General features: G+C 51.3%; 1 protein-coding gene across 2 annotated transcripts; it reads left to right on the forward strand.

Annotated features, from left to right (window-relative positions):
* The first annotated feature begins 8123 nt into the window (after positions 1 to 8123).
* FXYD2 (FXYD domain containing ion transport regulator 2) lies at positions 8124 to 12885 on the forward strand. Of its 2 annotated transcripts, XM_015590136.2 has the most exons (6): positions 8175 to 8320; positions 10284 to 10322; positions 10518 to 10592; positions 12161 to 12197; positions 12372 to 12402; positions 12690 to 12885. In XM_015590136.2, the coding sequence occupies exons 1-5, from the start codon at positions 8296 to 8298 to the stop codon at positions 12394 to 12396; spliced, it is 201 nt and encodes a 66-aa protein (XP_015445622.1). In that variant the 5' UTR covers positions 8175 to 8295; the 3' UTR covers positions 12397 to 12402; positions 12690 to 12885. The 2 variants fall into 2 exon arrangements, with proteins under 2 accessions (XP_024903264.1, XP_015445622.1); XM_025047496.1 differs by lacking the exon at positions 10518 to 10592 and having other exon boundaries at positions 8124 to 8320.
* Positions 12886 to 13556: the final 671 nt, after the last annotated feature.

Here is a 13556-nt window from a genome sequence, read left to right on the forward strand (position 1 = left end):
AGGTGGGTGAGGGGGATGCCAGGCTGAAGCACATCCCAAGGTCAATAGGCTCCTCCCCTTCTTCTGTGGGCAAGGCCTGCCCTCCCTGGGATCACAGGTTGGCAGGGGTGACCAGGCAGGGCTGGGGTGGGAGGGCTGTCCAGCTCTGTCTGGTTCACCCTACCTTGTCCCTGGCTACTCTGCCTCAGCTTGGAAAGAAAATGAGGGGGGTTGTGGGCGGAGAAGGTAGATTAAGTGTGTTTGCCTGAGCCAGGGGAGGAACTTTGGAAATATGTGTCTCCAGGCCACAAAGAGGAAGAATGGTCACCTCTCGTCATTAGTATGATTCATTGCTGTCACAGCTGAACTCCAGGGGGGCAGAATCAGCCAGCTAAAGCCAACTGGCTGTTGATTTTATGGAGCCAACCCCAGCCCCGTGCCTGGTTGCACAATAGCGGGGCGCCTGCCAAGGGAGTGATGGCAGAGCAGGTGATGCTGAGATCGGATATCCTGAAGGTCTTGGGGTGGTAGGGGCTGCTGGTGGATGGGCCCCTTGCACCATCCAGAAGAGTGGGTTTCTACCTCAGAGCCAGCCTTAGAGGCACCTGATGGAGCAGAACGTTACATTACCTTGTGGTTCAGGACATTACCTTGTGTTCCCATCTTCTCTCTTGCTGTGTGAGCTTGGGCAGACCCCAGCATCTCTGTCAGTTTGTTTCTCTGCAAAATGAAGTCCTTCCAATCCATAGGGTAAGCCTCCGTTTCCTCAACTGTACAATGGGACCATCAATATCTTTCCTGTTACAGGGTCAAAGTGATACAATGAACATAATTCTACATGTAGATATTATGTTATTAATATTTATATTATCTTGTCTTCTTTCTTTGATAGCAGGGTTCCCCTTCTGTCTGCTAGACCAGAGGTCAAGTTTTGACTTGCCCACGTACCACTGCAGCTTCCTCCTCTGTAAGATGGGTGTCACAAACCTGCTTGGCTGAGTTGCTGGGAGGAAAGAAGATCAAGGAGTCATGGGCTCTTTGGAACTACTGAAAACCATGAAATGGATGGAATTGTTACTAAGGAGAGCTAGGCAGTGAAGAGTAACATTTAATAGAAACCATAATCTGAGTCCTTGCAGAGGCCAAGAAAGGTTTGGCAATCTGTGAAATAAATGACAAAGATAGCTACAAAGCCAGATGCAAGCTTTTCAGGCCACGTCAGTGGAATCCAGAAGATCATGGAGGAAAGGAAGAGGCAGCAAGGGGTGGGCTTGCTCCTGATGGTCTTCCTAGAGGTGGTGGGCAAGCCTGCAGGTGCTTTTCAGAGATAAGGAAGAATATGGTTACTGGAGGAGAAGGACTGCAGTTGGTGAGAAACAGCCTCTGCTCTAGTTTAAGCCCAGATGTGAGTTCTGAGAAAAGTCAAGAATGTATTTCTCTCCAGGGTATTCACTGTGGGAGAGGTGGGTCAAACAGGTTTGCCCTTGTCACCAGCCGAAGAAACAGAAGAAAACGTCCCCATCCCCTGCTTGCTCAGGGAGCAGAAAGGTCTCAGTGACCTTGACTCTTAGAGTACATTGCCCTTTGGCAGCTCCCAGCACCCGTGTGCCCCATGGCTCAGCTATCTTGAAGCCAACACTTAAGGAATGGACCCTCCAGGGTCCACCTCCTCCCGGGCCCGCCTTATAAGACCCCAGTGACCTTGGCATCTGTGGCCACAGCGGGAGACAGGAGCCAGCACTCCCTGAGGTTTAGGACCTCTGGGCAGCACGGATGAGGCCTGGGAACCGCCACCTTCCCTGCCGAGTGGCCATGCGTGCCATGCAGTAGAGGACCGACCCAAGCTAGGAATCAGGGCTTTCTAGGGGCTTCTGACTTCTTTCTAGCTGCAAGCCAAAAGCAGGAAGATTTACAAAGAACTTGGAGTCTAAGGCCATGCACCCTGCTGTGCAGCCCCTGGACATGAAGGCTGGTGGAGCTGGAAAGTCCCATCTTGGGGAGGCTGATGGTGAGGGCTTTTGCTTCATTGCTGGTTTTTGAGTACAGGCAGACAGAGCTCAGCTAATGTTCTGGCATGTTACCTTCCTACTTCACCAACCCAATGATGAGCACCCAGGCTGCTGCCCTGAGACTGAAGAGCCGGGAGAAAAGTGGAGGACTGCTTGGAGAAGACAGGTGGACTGAGGCATGGCAACTGAGGACACTGTCCCAAGGGGCATGACAGTGCTGAAAAGGGGATCTGGGAGTTGGGGAGTATGGCTGGATGGCCCCCTTTGGCTCTAGCCCGGAACAATCAAAGAGAGGGTTTGAGGGAGACTCTTGCCTGCCCTGTAGCCTCTTTTGGATGGCAGAGCAGCACTCCCACCCCATTTGGCCCCATATCCTGGGAAAGCCTGGAAGAACAAGAAGTGGGGCCGGACACCAGCAGGGAAGAGCCCTGCTGAGATGGTTTCCAGGAGGTTGGGGGTGCCGAGTGGGTGGCAGGCTGGTAGAGATCATGCTGAGGGTCAGGGAGGGGAAGGTGCTCTGGGAGCTTTCTTTAGAGGTCATTGCTGCAGGGGACTGAGCCTAGGGAAGGGAGGGATTATAGTGAGTGTCCTTGTCTCCTGGAAGGCCAGCTCCAGGTGAGAGTAACAAGATTGGCACTTATTAGGACCTTCTTTGGTCAGGCATTTTTACCTACATCATCTCAGTTCCTACAACTCTGCAAGGTAGGTGCTCTCATCTCATTTTACAGATGAGAGGAGGAGGTCCAGAGGGGTGACCTTCCCAGGATCATATAGTCCGAGGTATGGGTCAGGATGCAAAGGGATTTGTGCGTAGGAGAAGCTCTCCTGGGGAATCACGGCCATGGGTTAAAGGAGTCGGCCTCCCTGAAGGAGAGTAAGGTATCTCTGTGAGAGAGTTTTTCTGTCTCCAGTATCAGCCAGGACCTGATTATCTCAGTCAGCTGGGTGTAGGGTACCAGGAAGAAGTCTGAGGAAGGACTTGGGTGTGAGTAAGGTGAACTTCTGGACTCTTAAAGCCCAGGGTTCCTCAGAAAGAACAAATGAACACTTTTATGAAAATTACCACAGGGATCCTGGTGAAGCCCTGGAGGGAGGAGGCATGAGGAGAAGGACAGGAATGGAGAAGTCCCCAAGAAAGACTCTGGGGGAGCTGTTAGCAGGTGCTGACCATCTGCTGTCTCACTGTGGAGGCAAATGAGATCTTGCTTCCTGTCATGGGGCAGATGATTCCATGGGAAGAGGTTTATTAAGCAAGTTCTGGGCCTTCCTGTATCACTGATAGAATTATTTCACCTCTGGGACTTATTCATTTAACAAAATGGGAGGTCCACCCAGCGCCTGGCCTCATTCTAGGCACCGAGAATCTAGGAATAAATCCAACAAACAAAAATCTTTGTTCTCCTAGAGCTTAAATTTTAGTGGAAAGAGAGTCAAGAAATAAGATAAAGGAAACGTATAACTTATCAGATATAATAAAAGCTACTGAAAAAAATAATAAAGCTAAGGAGGGATTTGAAACATTGCATAGAGTGGGTGTGAATATTACAGACTGGGACGCCAGGAGGGCCTTCTGCATCGGTATTTGAGAAAGATCTGAACAAGACAGTCAGGAAGCTTCTGAAGGAAGAGTATTCAGGAAGAAGGAACAGCCAATGCGAAGGTTCTGGGACAGAGTGTGCCTTCGGGCTTAGGGGACCACCAAAGAGACCAGCATGGCTGGGATGCATAGAAAGGGCAGGGAAGTTGGAGACAATGTCAGAGACGTCGTTGGGGCCAGATTAAGATGGGTCTTTATAGGACATGGAAAGGACTTTGGCTTATACTCTGAACTCTCAGAGGATTCGAGCAGGAAAGTCAACCCTTTGTAAAGTGAGGGGGTTGGGTGGGATGACCTTGGAGGCCCTTTCCAGTTAGTCAGGCTATGACACAGATATCCACTGGGGACTGAGCCTCCTTCTTTCCCAGTGTTAAGGTCTGGCAGGGAACATAGAGTGTGTATATATATATGGGGCAGCGGGGGCTGGGTTCTGGCTGAGACACCCACTTTTCTGGACCACCAATGAGTTTGGACCAGGTAACCTCTAAAGTCTCATCTAACTCCAAGATTTGTGAACCGATCAAAGTGCCCAGCTTGGGGAATTTCTCCTCAGCAGCTTTGGGCCATAGGAGTGTGCAGGTTGGGAACATGTCACAAGGTCTTGCTACAAAAGCCGCTTGGCCCCTGGACAAGTTTGCCCCTGTCTTGCAGGGTGGTAGGGAAGGCCCCAAGGAGCCTGGAGTCAGGGCTGCCTGATCTGAGCCCCCAGGACAGATCTCGGCCCAGCCAGATAAAGCCCCTCCAGGCCCAGCCGTTCTCTAGTTCCACAGCAATTTCTAGTCCAGAGGCTGCTCTCTGTAGCACCATTAGTCATCCCTTCAGGACAGGAAGTGTAGCTGAGGAGGGACAGAGAGATGAGATGTCACCATGGTCAAAGGCTGTGGCCAGAACCAGCACCTTCCAGACCCTGCTTTTCAGTTTCTGTGCTGGGGTGGCCAAGCAGGGCGGCCCACAAGGAACCTGAAGGAGATCATGTGGTCCCAAGTGAGCCACACAGAGATGCTTGTCACAGCCTTGCTCTGGTCTGTCAGAGGCCTAAGTGGCCAGGGAACATAGACAAGGTTGAGACAGTGTAGGGGCTGTTCTGCCACTCCAGCCGGGAGATAGGCCTTCTGCGTTGCCCTGCACCCAGAAGTGCTATCTTCTGGCCATTCCCCTCTGGCACCAACCAATAGTCCTCAGAGGCCTCATTAGCTTGCTGGTGTCTCCTGTTGGGCTGCTGCGGTGTGGCTGGCAGGTCTGATATCACAGCTGAGGAAAGGCGGGCTACCATGAGAGCAGGCCCACGCCACCCCTCAGCTGCTCCCCATCTCTGACCTATATGAGAATGACACAGGAGGCTGCAGCTGGTACCTTAGGCTCCAAGGCCATGACCTGAAAATCATTCCTGCTCCGCCTAAGGAAACTTTCAAGGGGCGTCCAGTTTCAGGGGACTGACTCCTAGCTATAGAACAGGGTCCTGGGACAGGATATAGCAGGGCAAAGGCCCAACTAGGCTGGAAGAATGAGATGCAGTAAAGACTCAGGGAGACCCATAAATGTCCTGAGTGTCTCCCTCAGCTACCATCAGACTGGGGGCCAGGAAGAGAGCAGGGGCTATAATTCTGCTGGCTCCAACCTCAGCCAGTGCCTTTCTGAGTACCGGAGGGACCTTTGCAGGCATGCTGGGCTGCCTGGAAGGCACTGGATTGGCACCTCTCCCCTGGGGGTACAGGGGCCAGTGTGGGCACTGCCGTTTGCTTTGCAACAGTTCACATACTCCCCTTTCCTCAGGTGCCCATCCCCATGATCCCTGGCCTCAGCCTGCCAAGGCAGACAGGCACAAGGTGAAGGTTTGCCAGCCCCTCCTCCCTGCCCTGTCTCTTCCAGCCCATGAACTTGGCTGAAGTGTGGAGGGAGGAAGTGCCACTGTTTCCATTCAGGCCATCGGCAACCAGCACTTCACCACTCTCGTCCACTGAAGACACAACCAGCAACTCCTGCCATGGACAGGTGGTACTTGGGTGAGTCCCCTGAACCCCATCTTACCACCTTCTTAGACTCTAACACAGGTGTCCACCCCTATCACTTTCAAGTGTATTTACCAGCTCCCAGAAGTACAAGAAAAGCAGAAAGGAGGAGAAGCAGGATTTCTAAACAAGGACATTTCAATACAGTCCTGGGAACTCTGTGATCCATGCTCCAAGAATCTCTTGAGCTGCAAGAGCTAGCAGGACAACTTTTCCAATAGCCTCCCGTTTTGTCTATCACTCTGTCCATCTGCAGGAACTCTGAAGCCAGACTGCTGGTTTCAAATATTGGTTTCTCTACTTCCTAGCTGCCTGACTACTGGCAAGGTATTTAAATTCTTTGTGCCTCAGCTTCTTCATCTATAACATGAGGATGATAATAATGCCTTGCTTACCTCATAAAGTTGTGAGGATTAAATGAGTTAATTTTTGTAAAGTGCTTAGAACAGTGCCTTGCACATAGAGCTCAGAAATGCAGCCATCAACTTGCTTTCCTTATTCCTCTTTTTGTCTATTATCATCTATCATCTATATCTATCTATCTATCTATCTATCTATCTATCTATCTATCTATCTATCATCTATCTATCTATCATCTATCATCCATCTATCATCTGTCCATCTATCTTTCCGCCTATTTTTATATCTCTTATGATTCCAGAAAGAATCCAGGATGACCTAAAAATATAGACAAAATACACTGAGATGCCAAACGAATGTATAATAAGGGGCACCAGTGCCTTGTATGGAAAGTGGAAGTAGCTTCGGGAGCACAGCCTTGGGGGACTGGATTTCTAGCCCTGATTTGGTCACTAACTGAGTGTTTCAGACAGGTTCCTCAACCTCCTTGCCTTCAGTCTTCCTGGTGTCCACAGTGGGGATCATGGCACTGCCCTGACTATACTCAGGGCTCATTTCGGGGAGCAAAGGATCAGCCTCAGTTTCTTTATCTGTAAAATGGAGCAAACCTAGATTCAGTGGGACAGTTCATGCAGAGTGTGACATGTGGTCATGCCCTACTATATGTTAGCTCTGTTGTAATATTTTCATGAGTATTCATCACTTGGCCCTGAAAGCAGAAGAGAGTTGAATGGGTGTCTTGGCTCCTGGGCTTCAGGGTTGTGACATTCTCTCTTTCCATCTTACTTTAAGGCTCATTTTCAATGGAGGGTGGTTGATGTTTCTGTGCCCAATAGCTAACATTCAACGAAAGGTTAATAATGGCTATTATTTCTCCAGTCAACATAAATATCGAAGTAACAATATGACACTGTGTACCAGGCCCCATGCCATGCTCTTCACGTGCATTATCTCGCTTTCTCCTCACTACCACCTATGAGGTAGGGAGTAGTCCCACTTTATAGATGAAGAGACTAAGGCGCAGAGTTTAAGTCACTTGACAGAGGCTATATCCTTAGCAAGCGGAGGAGCCAGGAAACAAACTCAAACTTTGACCCCTGCCATTGCCACAGCTCAAGGAGGACTTAAAGGAGAATAAACAGATGGATCCATTCCCTTTGGAATGACTAACCCCCCCCCCCTCGGTGGACACAGACTACTGGCTACTATTAAGACTACTGGCTACAGCTTCTTTTGGAGGCCGATTCAATTGACTAGAACTCAGCCAGGAATCTGAGCACCCACGGAGTTCCCAGCACTGGGGTCCCTGAAGTGAAGGAGAAGATCACAGTGGAACAGAAAGGTGGCCTCAAAGGTGTGGGAAAGCACTTGACTCCTACAGCCAAAGGCCTGGCTGTCAGTCTCCACTTCACCCTTCACTGGCTGTGTGACCTTAGTTGGACCAGAGTTCTGCCCTCTCTGTGCTGAGGATGCCTCATTTGTAAAATGAAGAAATAAGACAAAGTGCAAGGAAATAACAGTCAGGAAAGTGCTTTGTAAATCATAAAAGCAGGGCATTCTCCCTTTGGTAAGGTTTGGCACTTCTCAAAGGAACTTTCGGTATAACATGGGAACCCAGCATGCAAACAACTAGAGAGCCATGATGAATGGAGTGAGCCCTTCCCGTTTGTAGAATAGGTAGAAAGTGCCTAGAGCAGCAGAAAAAGAGAAAATCGTTAGGGATGCCTTTCTGACTGAGGTGTGAGCTGTTAGATGCATCTCGTGGATGAAGAAGATAAGAAGAGAGGGCATCCCAGGGCAGCAGAGGCCTGAGGTGTGACTGTGTTGGACCAGAGTTCTGCCCTCTCTGTGCTGAGGGTGCCTGGTGGGCTCAGGGTGGGCTGTGAGGTGGGAAGTGGCACTCCGCAGTGGTTGGTGAGATGGACAGCTGTTAGGATTGGGGCCTCTGAGGGACCCTGCCATTGCCCCCCTAGCTATAGTATACACTGAATATATTTTAAAACTCCCACTTTCCATTGCCACAGTCCCAGGCGTGGCTTTTCCACCTGGTGGAAGAACACCATCGCTGACTGTCCTGGCCCTCCTCTTTGGAAATTTCCTTGGGAAGGGTTTGGAAACCCAACTAGTTCCTGCCTGCCACTGTCTGCTCATGTACCTCCTCACCCTCAGCGGGAGCCCCTCTGTCCACACCAGGGCTTTTCTTGTGACCGGGTAAACATTACCTGACGCTGTTAATGTTTAATGCCCCGACCTCGTCCGTGGCCACTCCAAGGCCAGGCACTCTCCCCGAGGCAGAGGTGGCAGAGGAAGGCAGCAGAGAGGAACCCGGTCTGCTAGGGACATGGCAGGGTCGTCGTCGGATGACGGTGAGTGTGTGTGAAAGTGTAGAACAGGCGGTGGTCTCTGGTTGGACCACTTTAGAGGAGTGAGCTAGACCCCATTCTTCTGTCTCCTGGCATCCTGTCTTCTAGAGTACCCAGCACCCCTCCCTCATCCTGGGCCAGCCTTCTAAAAAAATTTGCTTTTAAAAGAGGATCCTGACTTAATTCCAAATAAATATAGCTTGAATGACAGAACCTTGAGCCATTTTGTGATTGCAATTGAGGGGTGAGCTTCTATCTTGACATCCGGGCATGCTCCTGTCCTGGTTCAATGTATCTTTCTGGACTATCTAAGCTCGGAGCAGCAGGCAGACAGGGTCAGTCTGGGGAAGGAGCAGGCCACTCTGGTCAGCCTTCTTAGGCCGCTTTGGGGTGAGAGTCCTCAAGCAAACGGCACATTTCCAGAAAAATCTCTGTGATGGGGCGGGGGGAGGGCAAGTGACTCAGGCCTGGAGGCCAATAGGGGCCTAAGTTGACTGCAGTGGGCTTTGAACCAGATCTAGAAAAGATGAGAGCTTTGTGTGAGGGCAGGCTTATCAAATGGCTCAATACAAGGCAGTCAGGGAAGAGATAGTTTCCTGGTGTGGGAAGAGAGTGGTGGGTCTAGTCACAGCTCTGATACTAACTCTCCATGTAACCTTGAACAAGACATGAGCTGATCTGGTGAGATAACCTGGAAGGCCTTCTGTGTGGGCCCCCACAGCCTCCCCTTGGCCTCTGGCCCTTCAGGCCCAGACACTGATGCCTCCTAGCCTAGGGAGCTTGTTACTGGAACAGTTGGACTCACCAGGCACTGCAGCCTCCCACTGCCCAGGGCACAGTTCAGCACAGCCTGGGAGGTGCCGACTTGCACATTCCTTCAACTTTGGGCACTGTTTCCCTAGTGCCAAGAAGGGTCTCAAACAGGGCAAGAAAGAGGACCTAGCCTCAGCCGTGGCAGAAAAGCTCTGGCCAGCCTGCCCTCTAGCTGCACAGGGGCAAATGTGCCCAGTTTACAGCGCTGAAGGGCAGAGCTATGGCATCTGCTGGCAGTTGAGCAGCTCCACATCAAGGTGGGAAAAGCCACAGGGTGGGAAATGCACCAGATGACCTGGCCTTGAAACACCTCCTTCCTTCTGACCAACTGAGGGGTAACCTAGCAAAGGGACTAAGTACCTAGATTCCTAGCAACCCCTTGCCTGGATTCAAATTCCAGCTCTACCCTTTACTGGTTGTACAACCGTGGATGAGTTACTTAATCTCTCCATGTCTCCATCTTCTCATGGATTATAGTGGAATACTATTAGTGCCTCATAGAGTTGTTATGAGGGTTGTATAAGCTAATGCTTTGTTAGCCTTAGTCTGGCATGTGGTAAGCACTATATATTAATGTTTCTTAAATAAATCTGCTTCTCCCAGAGGATAGAAACATAGGAGAGAAGAATCTAGAAACCTGGTTCAAGATCCAGTTCTGCCTCCAACTTTCTTAGGACTTTGGACAAATCTCCAAAGTGGGCCTCAGTTTCCTCCTTCTATTCATTCATTCATTCGTCTCACAAATATTTGCTAAGCCACTTGTAGTTGATAAGTCATATGGGGAGAGGCTGCTGGTAAGTCTAATGGCAAATGTCTTTCTTGTTTTTTTTTCTTACTTTCGTGTAATGCAAAGAGAGGAAAGAACCAACCCCTGGAGGCCCCGGAGGCCCCACAAGCAGCATGGCTTCCTGCTTTGGATTGGTAGTTGGTCCCAACTTGGCTCTGTCTGGAATAGCCGAGGGCAGATGCTCCCAACGGCAGTGGCATTTGCAGACCCACCAGCCTCCTCTTCCAGGGGTCTCTCCTCATCAGCCTCCCCTTGCCCACTTGGACCCTGGGGGATGCTAGGACAAGGACAGTCTACTGTTTCTGTGGCTGGAACATCCCACCATCTGTGATTTTCCCCTTACCTCGTCTCTGCCTCTCTCTTCAGGTGGCAGCCCCAAGGGGGATGTGGACCCATTCTCCTATGGTAAGGCTGGTGATTCCTTCGTCCCACCTTTCCTGAGCCTCCACCCCTGTGCCCCCCAAATTGGTTTTCAGCCTCTTCCAGCCCTGGGTTATGTGCCTGCATCTTCCCCAGTTACCGTGGGGCTGCTGTCAGCGTGGGCTACAGGGAGGAGTGCCTGGATTACCTATCCCGCCTCCTTACCTTTTCTTTCCTCAGACTATGAGACTGTACGCAATGGGGGACTGATCTTCGCTGCCCTGGCCTTCGTTGTGGGGCTCATCATAATCCTCAGTAAGTGGGGCCGGCCTCGTGCTGGAAGAGGGTGCTAGATGGGCGCACATATCTTCTTAAAACCATTGAGCACACCTAGCTTCCCAGGCGGGTGTGGGGAAGAGCCCTCTCACCCGCCTCCAGATCCCGTAAGGGAGGAGTGAGTCTCTCTGCTCCTCTCTCCTTCTCCATGCTGGATATGGGAACTGAGAGACACCCTGATGGAGAGAGATGTCTTGGGGTGTCTGCTGACTTCGTCCTTGGTCAACACAGAGGAAGTCACCTCTTTCTCAAGCGTGCCTTCCTGTGGATCCTGGAAGAGCTACCAAGATCGGGGAGGGGGGGGCGGAGGGGGGGGGCGGTTTGGCAAGCTGGCTGCCTCTGACCCTGGAAAGCTCCAGTGTAAATGGGGGGAGGTTTCAGGTAAGGGGAGGAAACTAACCTTTACTGGACACCTCACTTCCTCAGATCTGAACACTTTTTTTTTGGCTTGAGCTTACATCTCAACCCATTTAATCCTCTCAGCAACCCTGAGGGTTCTCCATGACTGTCACCATTTTTCAGATGAAAAATCAGACCCACCCTGAGAGGTACAGCAATTTGCCCAAGATTCCACGGCCAATCAGAAGCAGAGTCAGTTCAGCTGAACCCAGAGAGGTCCACCCTGCACCTCACTACCTATAGGCTGCTGTAAAGCAAATATGGCTGAGAGCCAGAGGTCATAGGCCCTGCTGCTAGTTTAGTGTGGATGCCCAATGACCTGGGCCTCGGTTTGCTCAACTGTTAAATAGGGATGATTCCACTTGCCTCATAAGGTTAAGACTACCATCCAAAGAGATGGCAGCCAAGAAAGCACTTGGAAGGATCCAATATACACACAGCGTGTTCTGGAGAACAGAAGGATCCTTGTATATCCCCCAGCAGCAGGCATACAGCAGGGGCTTAATAAATGCTTATTGACTAGTCTTGGTGCAACCAGAAGGAAAAAAAAAAAAAAAACCCAGAAATACAATGAGTGAAAAGAGAACATGAAATGAAGCAAATACACTTCTGTGTTCTGGGATTCTAACACATCCATGGTCAGTGCCATTCCATCTGAAAGTTCTGTCTGCAGACATGGTTGGTCCCCCCATTCTCCTGGAAGCTCCTTGAGGGCAGCACCGTGGAGTGGTCGAGCACACACGTTTGGAGGCAGGTGGGCCTGAGCAGGGATCTTGGCTCTGGAATTACTGACATCCTTCTCCAAGAGCTTATTGAGTAGCTACTACGTGCCCAGCACTGTGCTGGGGGCATCACGATGGCCCAGGCTTGGCCACCGCTCTCAATGTGCTCACAGTCCCCTGAGGACCTGCTGTAGTAAGTGTTTATTGACCAACTGACTAATGGACTTGGGCTCCTGAATGCTTATGGCTCAAACTTATATAAAGAAGAACGCAGTCAACCGTGGCCTCCAAGCCACACTCTGGGACCTCCGTGTGGTACTGGCAGGAGGGAGAGAGGAGAGAATACAGAGCTGAGTCCTCCAGGGCATAGAGGGTCTCCTTGGAAGTGAGAGGCCAAAGAAAACTAACCTCCTTTCTCTCTTCAAGGCAAAAGACTCCGCTGCGGGGGCAAGAAGAAGCATCGGTAAGTGCCTGTCTACGGTAACTGATTGGGGTGTGGGGACAAGGGGACAGAGGGGCAGGCCGAGGGTTTTGGTCACTGGGGCCTGTGAGGAGGGGTTCCCAACTTCAGGGACCCCAGATTTACCACCTCTCCTACTGACTTCTTACCTATCTCTTTTTTCTTCCCCCATCCCAGGCAAGTCAGTGAAGATGGACTGTAACGACAGGTACATCTGGGAGGGGCGGGCAAGGGCGGTGGCCAGGGATGGTTGTGCAGAAGTAAGGAAGAACTTGAGATTGGGTGGGGAAGAGTTTTGGGGTCTTCCATTCATCAGCCAAGGAGTTGGTCACCCATCCTGTGTTTTTAAATGATGGTCAGGTTGCCTGGAGAGGCACGTGTGGCCAAAGGGAGGCTGCAGAGATATTCCAGAGAAAGGTAGGATGAATCAGGAATGAAACCAAAATTCCCACCTCTGCACCCTTCACAGCCCAAATCCTGCCTTTGTCTTTTCAGAGTCAGCTGTGACCACCACTGCACTGGGACCGGTTGAGAAGCCTTCCCTGAGCTGCAGACCTTTGTCCCCAGCACTGCCAGGCCCTCAGGCTGAAGGAAGTGCCAGGCTTCATGTGACCTTTGGGTGGGCATCGCCTCTTCCCACCCCATGCCGCCTCTAATAATAAAGCCAGCCTCAGAGATGGCTCCTTCCCTGGCCTGCCTCCCTGCCCTCAACTCTTATAACTGCCATGATCCAGTGCTCCAAGTTGGAGTACAGCACAGCCTGACCTCTTTTGCTTTTCAATTAATGGCTCAAGTGCCCATTCCTATTAAAGCAAGTTCAGGATCGTCATCCATAGGCCTCTCCTCTCCTCCCACCCCTGAATTGCCAAGATCCCCCGGACAGAAGACTCAGCCTGTTTTCCAAGTGCCAGGCAGAGAGGAAGCCAGGAATGTAAAGGTCACAGGTTCAAAGCCATTGGGTCTGTTGGGTGCTGCTTGGGCATCTGCCCAGGCCCTGGATGCTGCTGTCGGAGCAGTCCTCCCAGGAGCTGCTGTGGACAGACCTGGGAAGCCAAAGGTGTAGCAGTTGGCGACCACATTATGTGCTCTGCCATCTCCCCAAGTGTACCAGCATGCCAGGATGGGTGGTCTGGGTGCAGGCCTCAGCAGACACTCTCTCCCGACCCAGCAGACGCTCTCTCTCCTGACCCTGGTGCTAAGCTCAGGCCACCTCTTTCTACCTCTGGGGCCAGGGGACCTCAGCTAAACCTACTCTCATCCATGTATGTGGGTGCTGGCTTAATTAATCCGAGGGCCAGGGGCCAAGGAGTGGACAGTGAGGGTGGGCCCTTGTTACCATTTCCTCTAGCCCCCTGTCCATTC

Source organism: Pteropus alecto, unplaced genomic scaffold (assembly GCF_000325575.1).
Source record: "Pteropus alecto unplaced genomic scaffold, ASM32557v1 scaffold224, whole genome shotgun sequence".
NCBI lineage: Eukaryota > Metazoa > Chordata > Mammalia > Chiroptera > Pteropodidae > Pteropus > Pteropus alecto.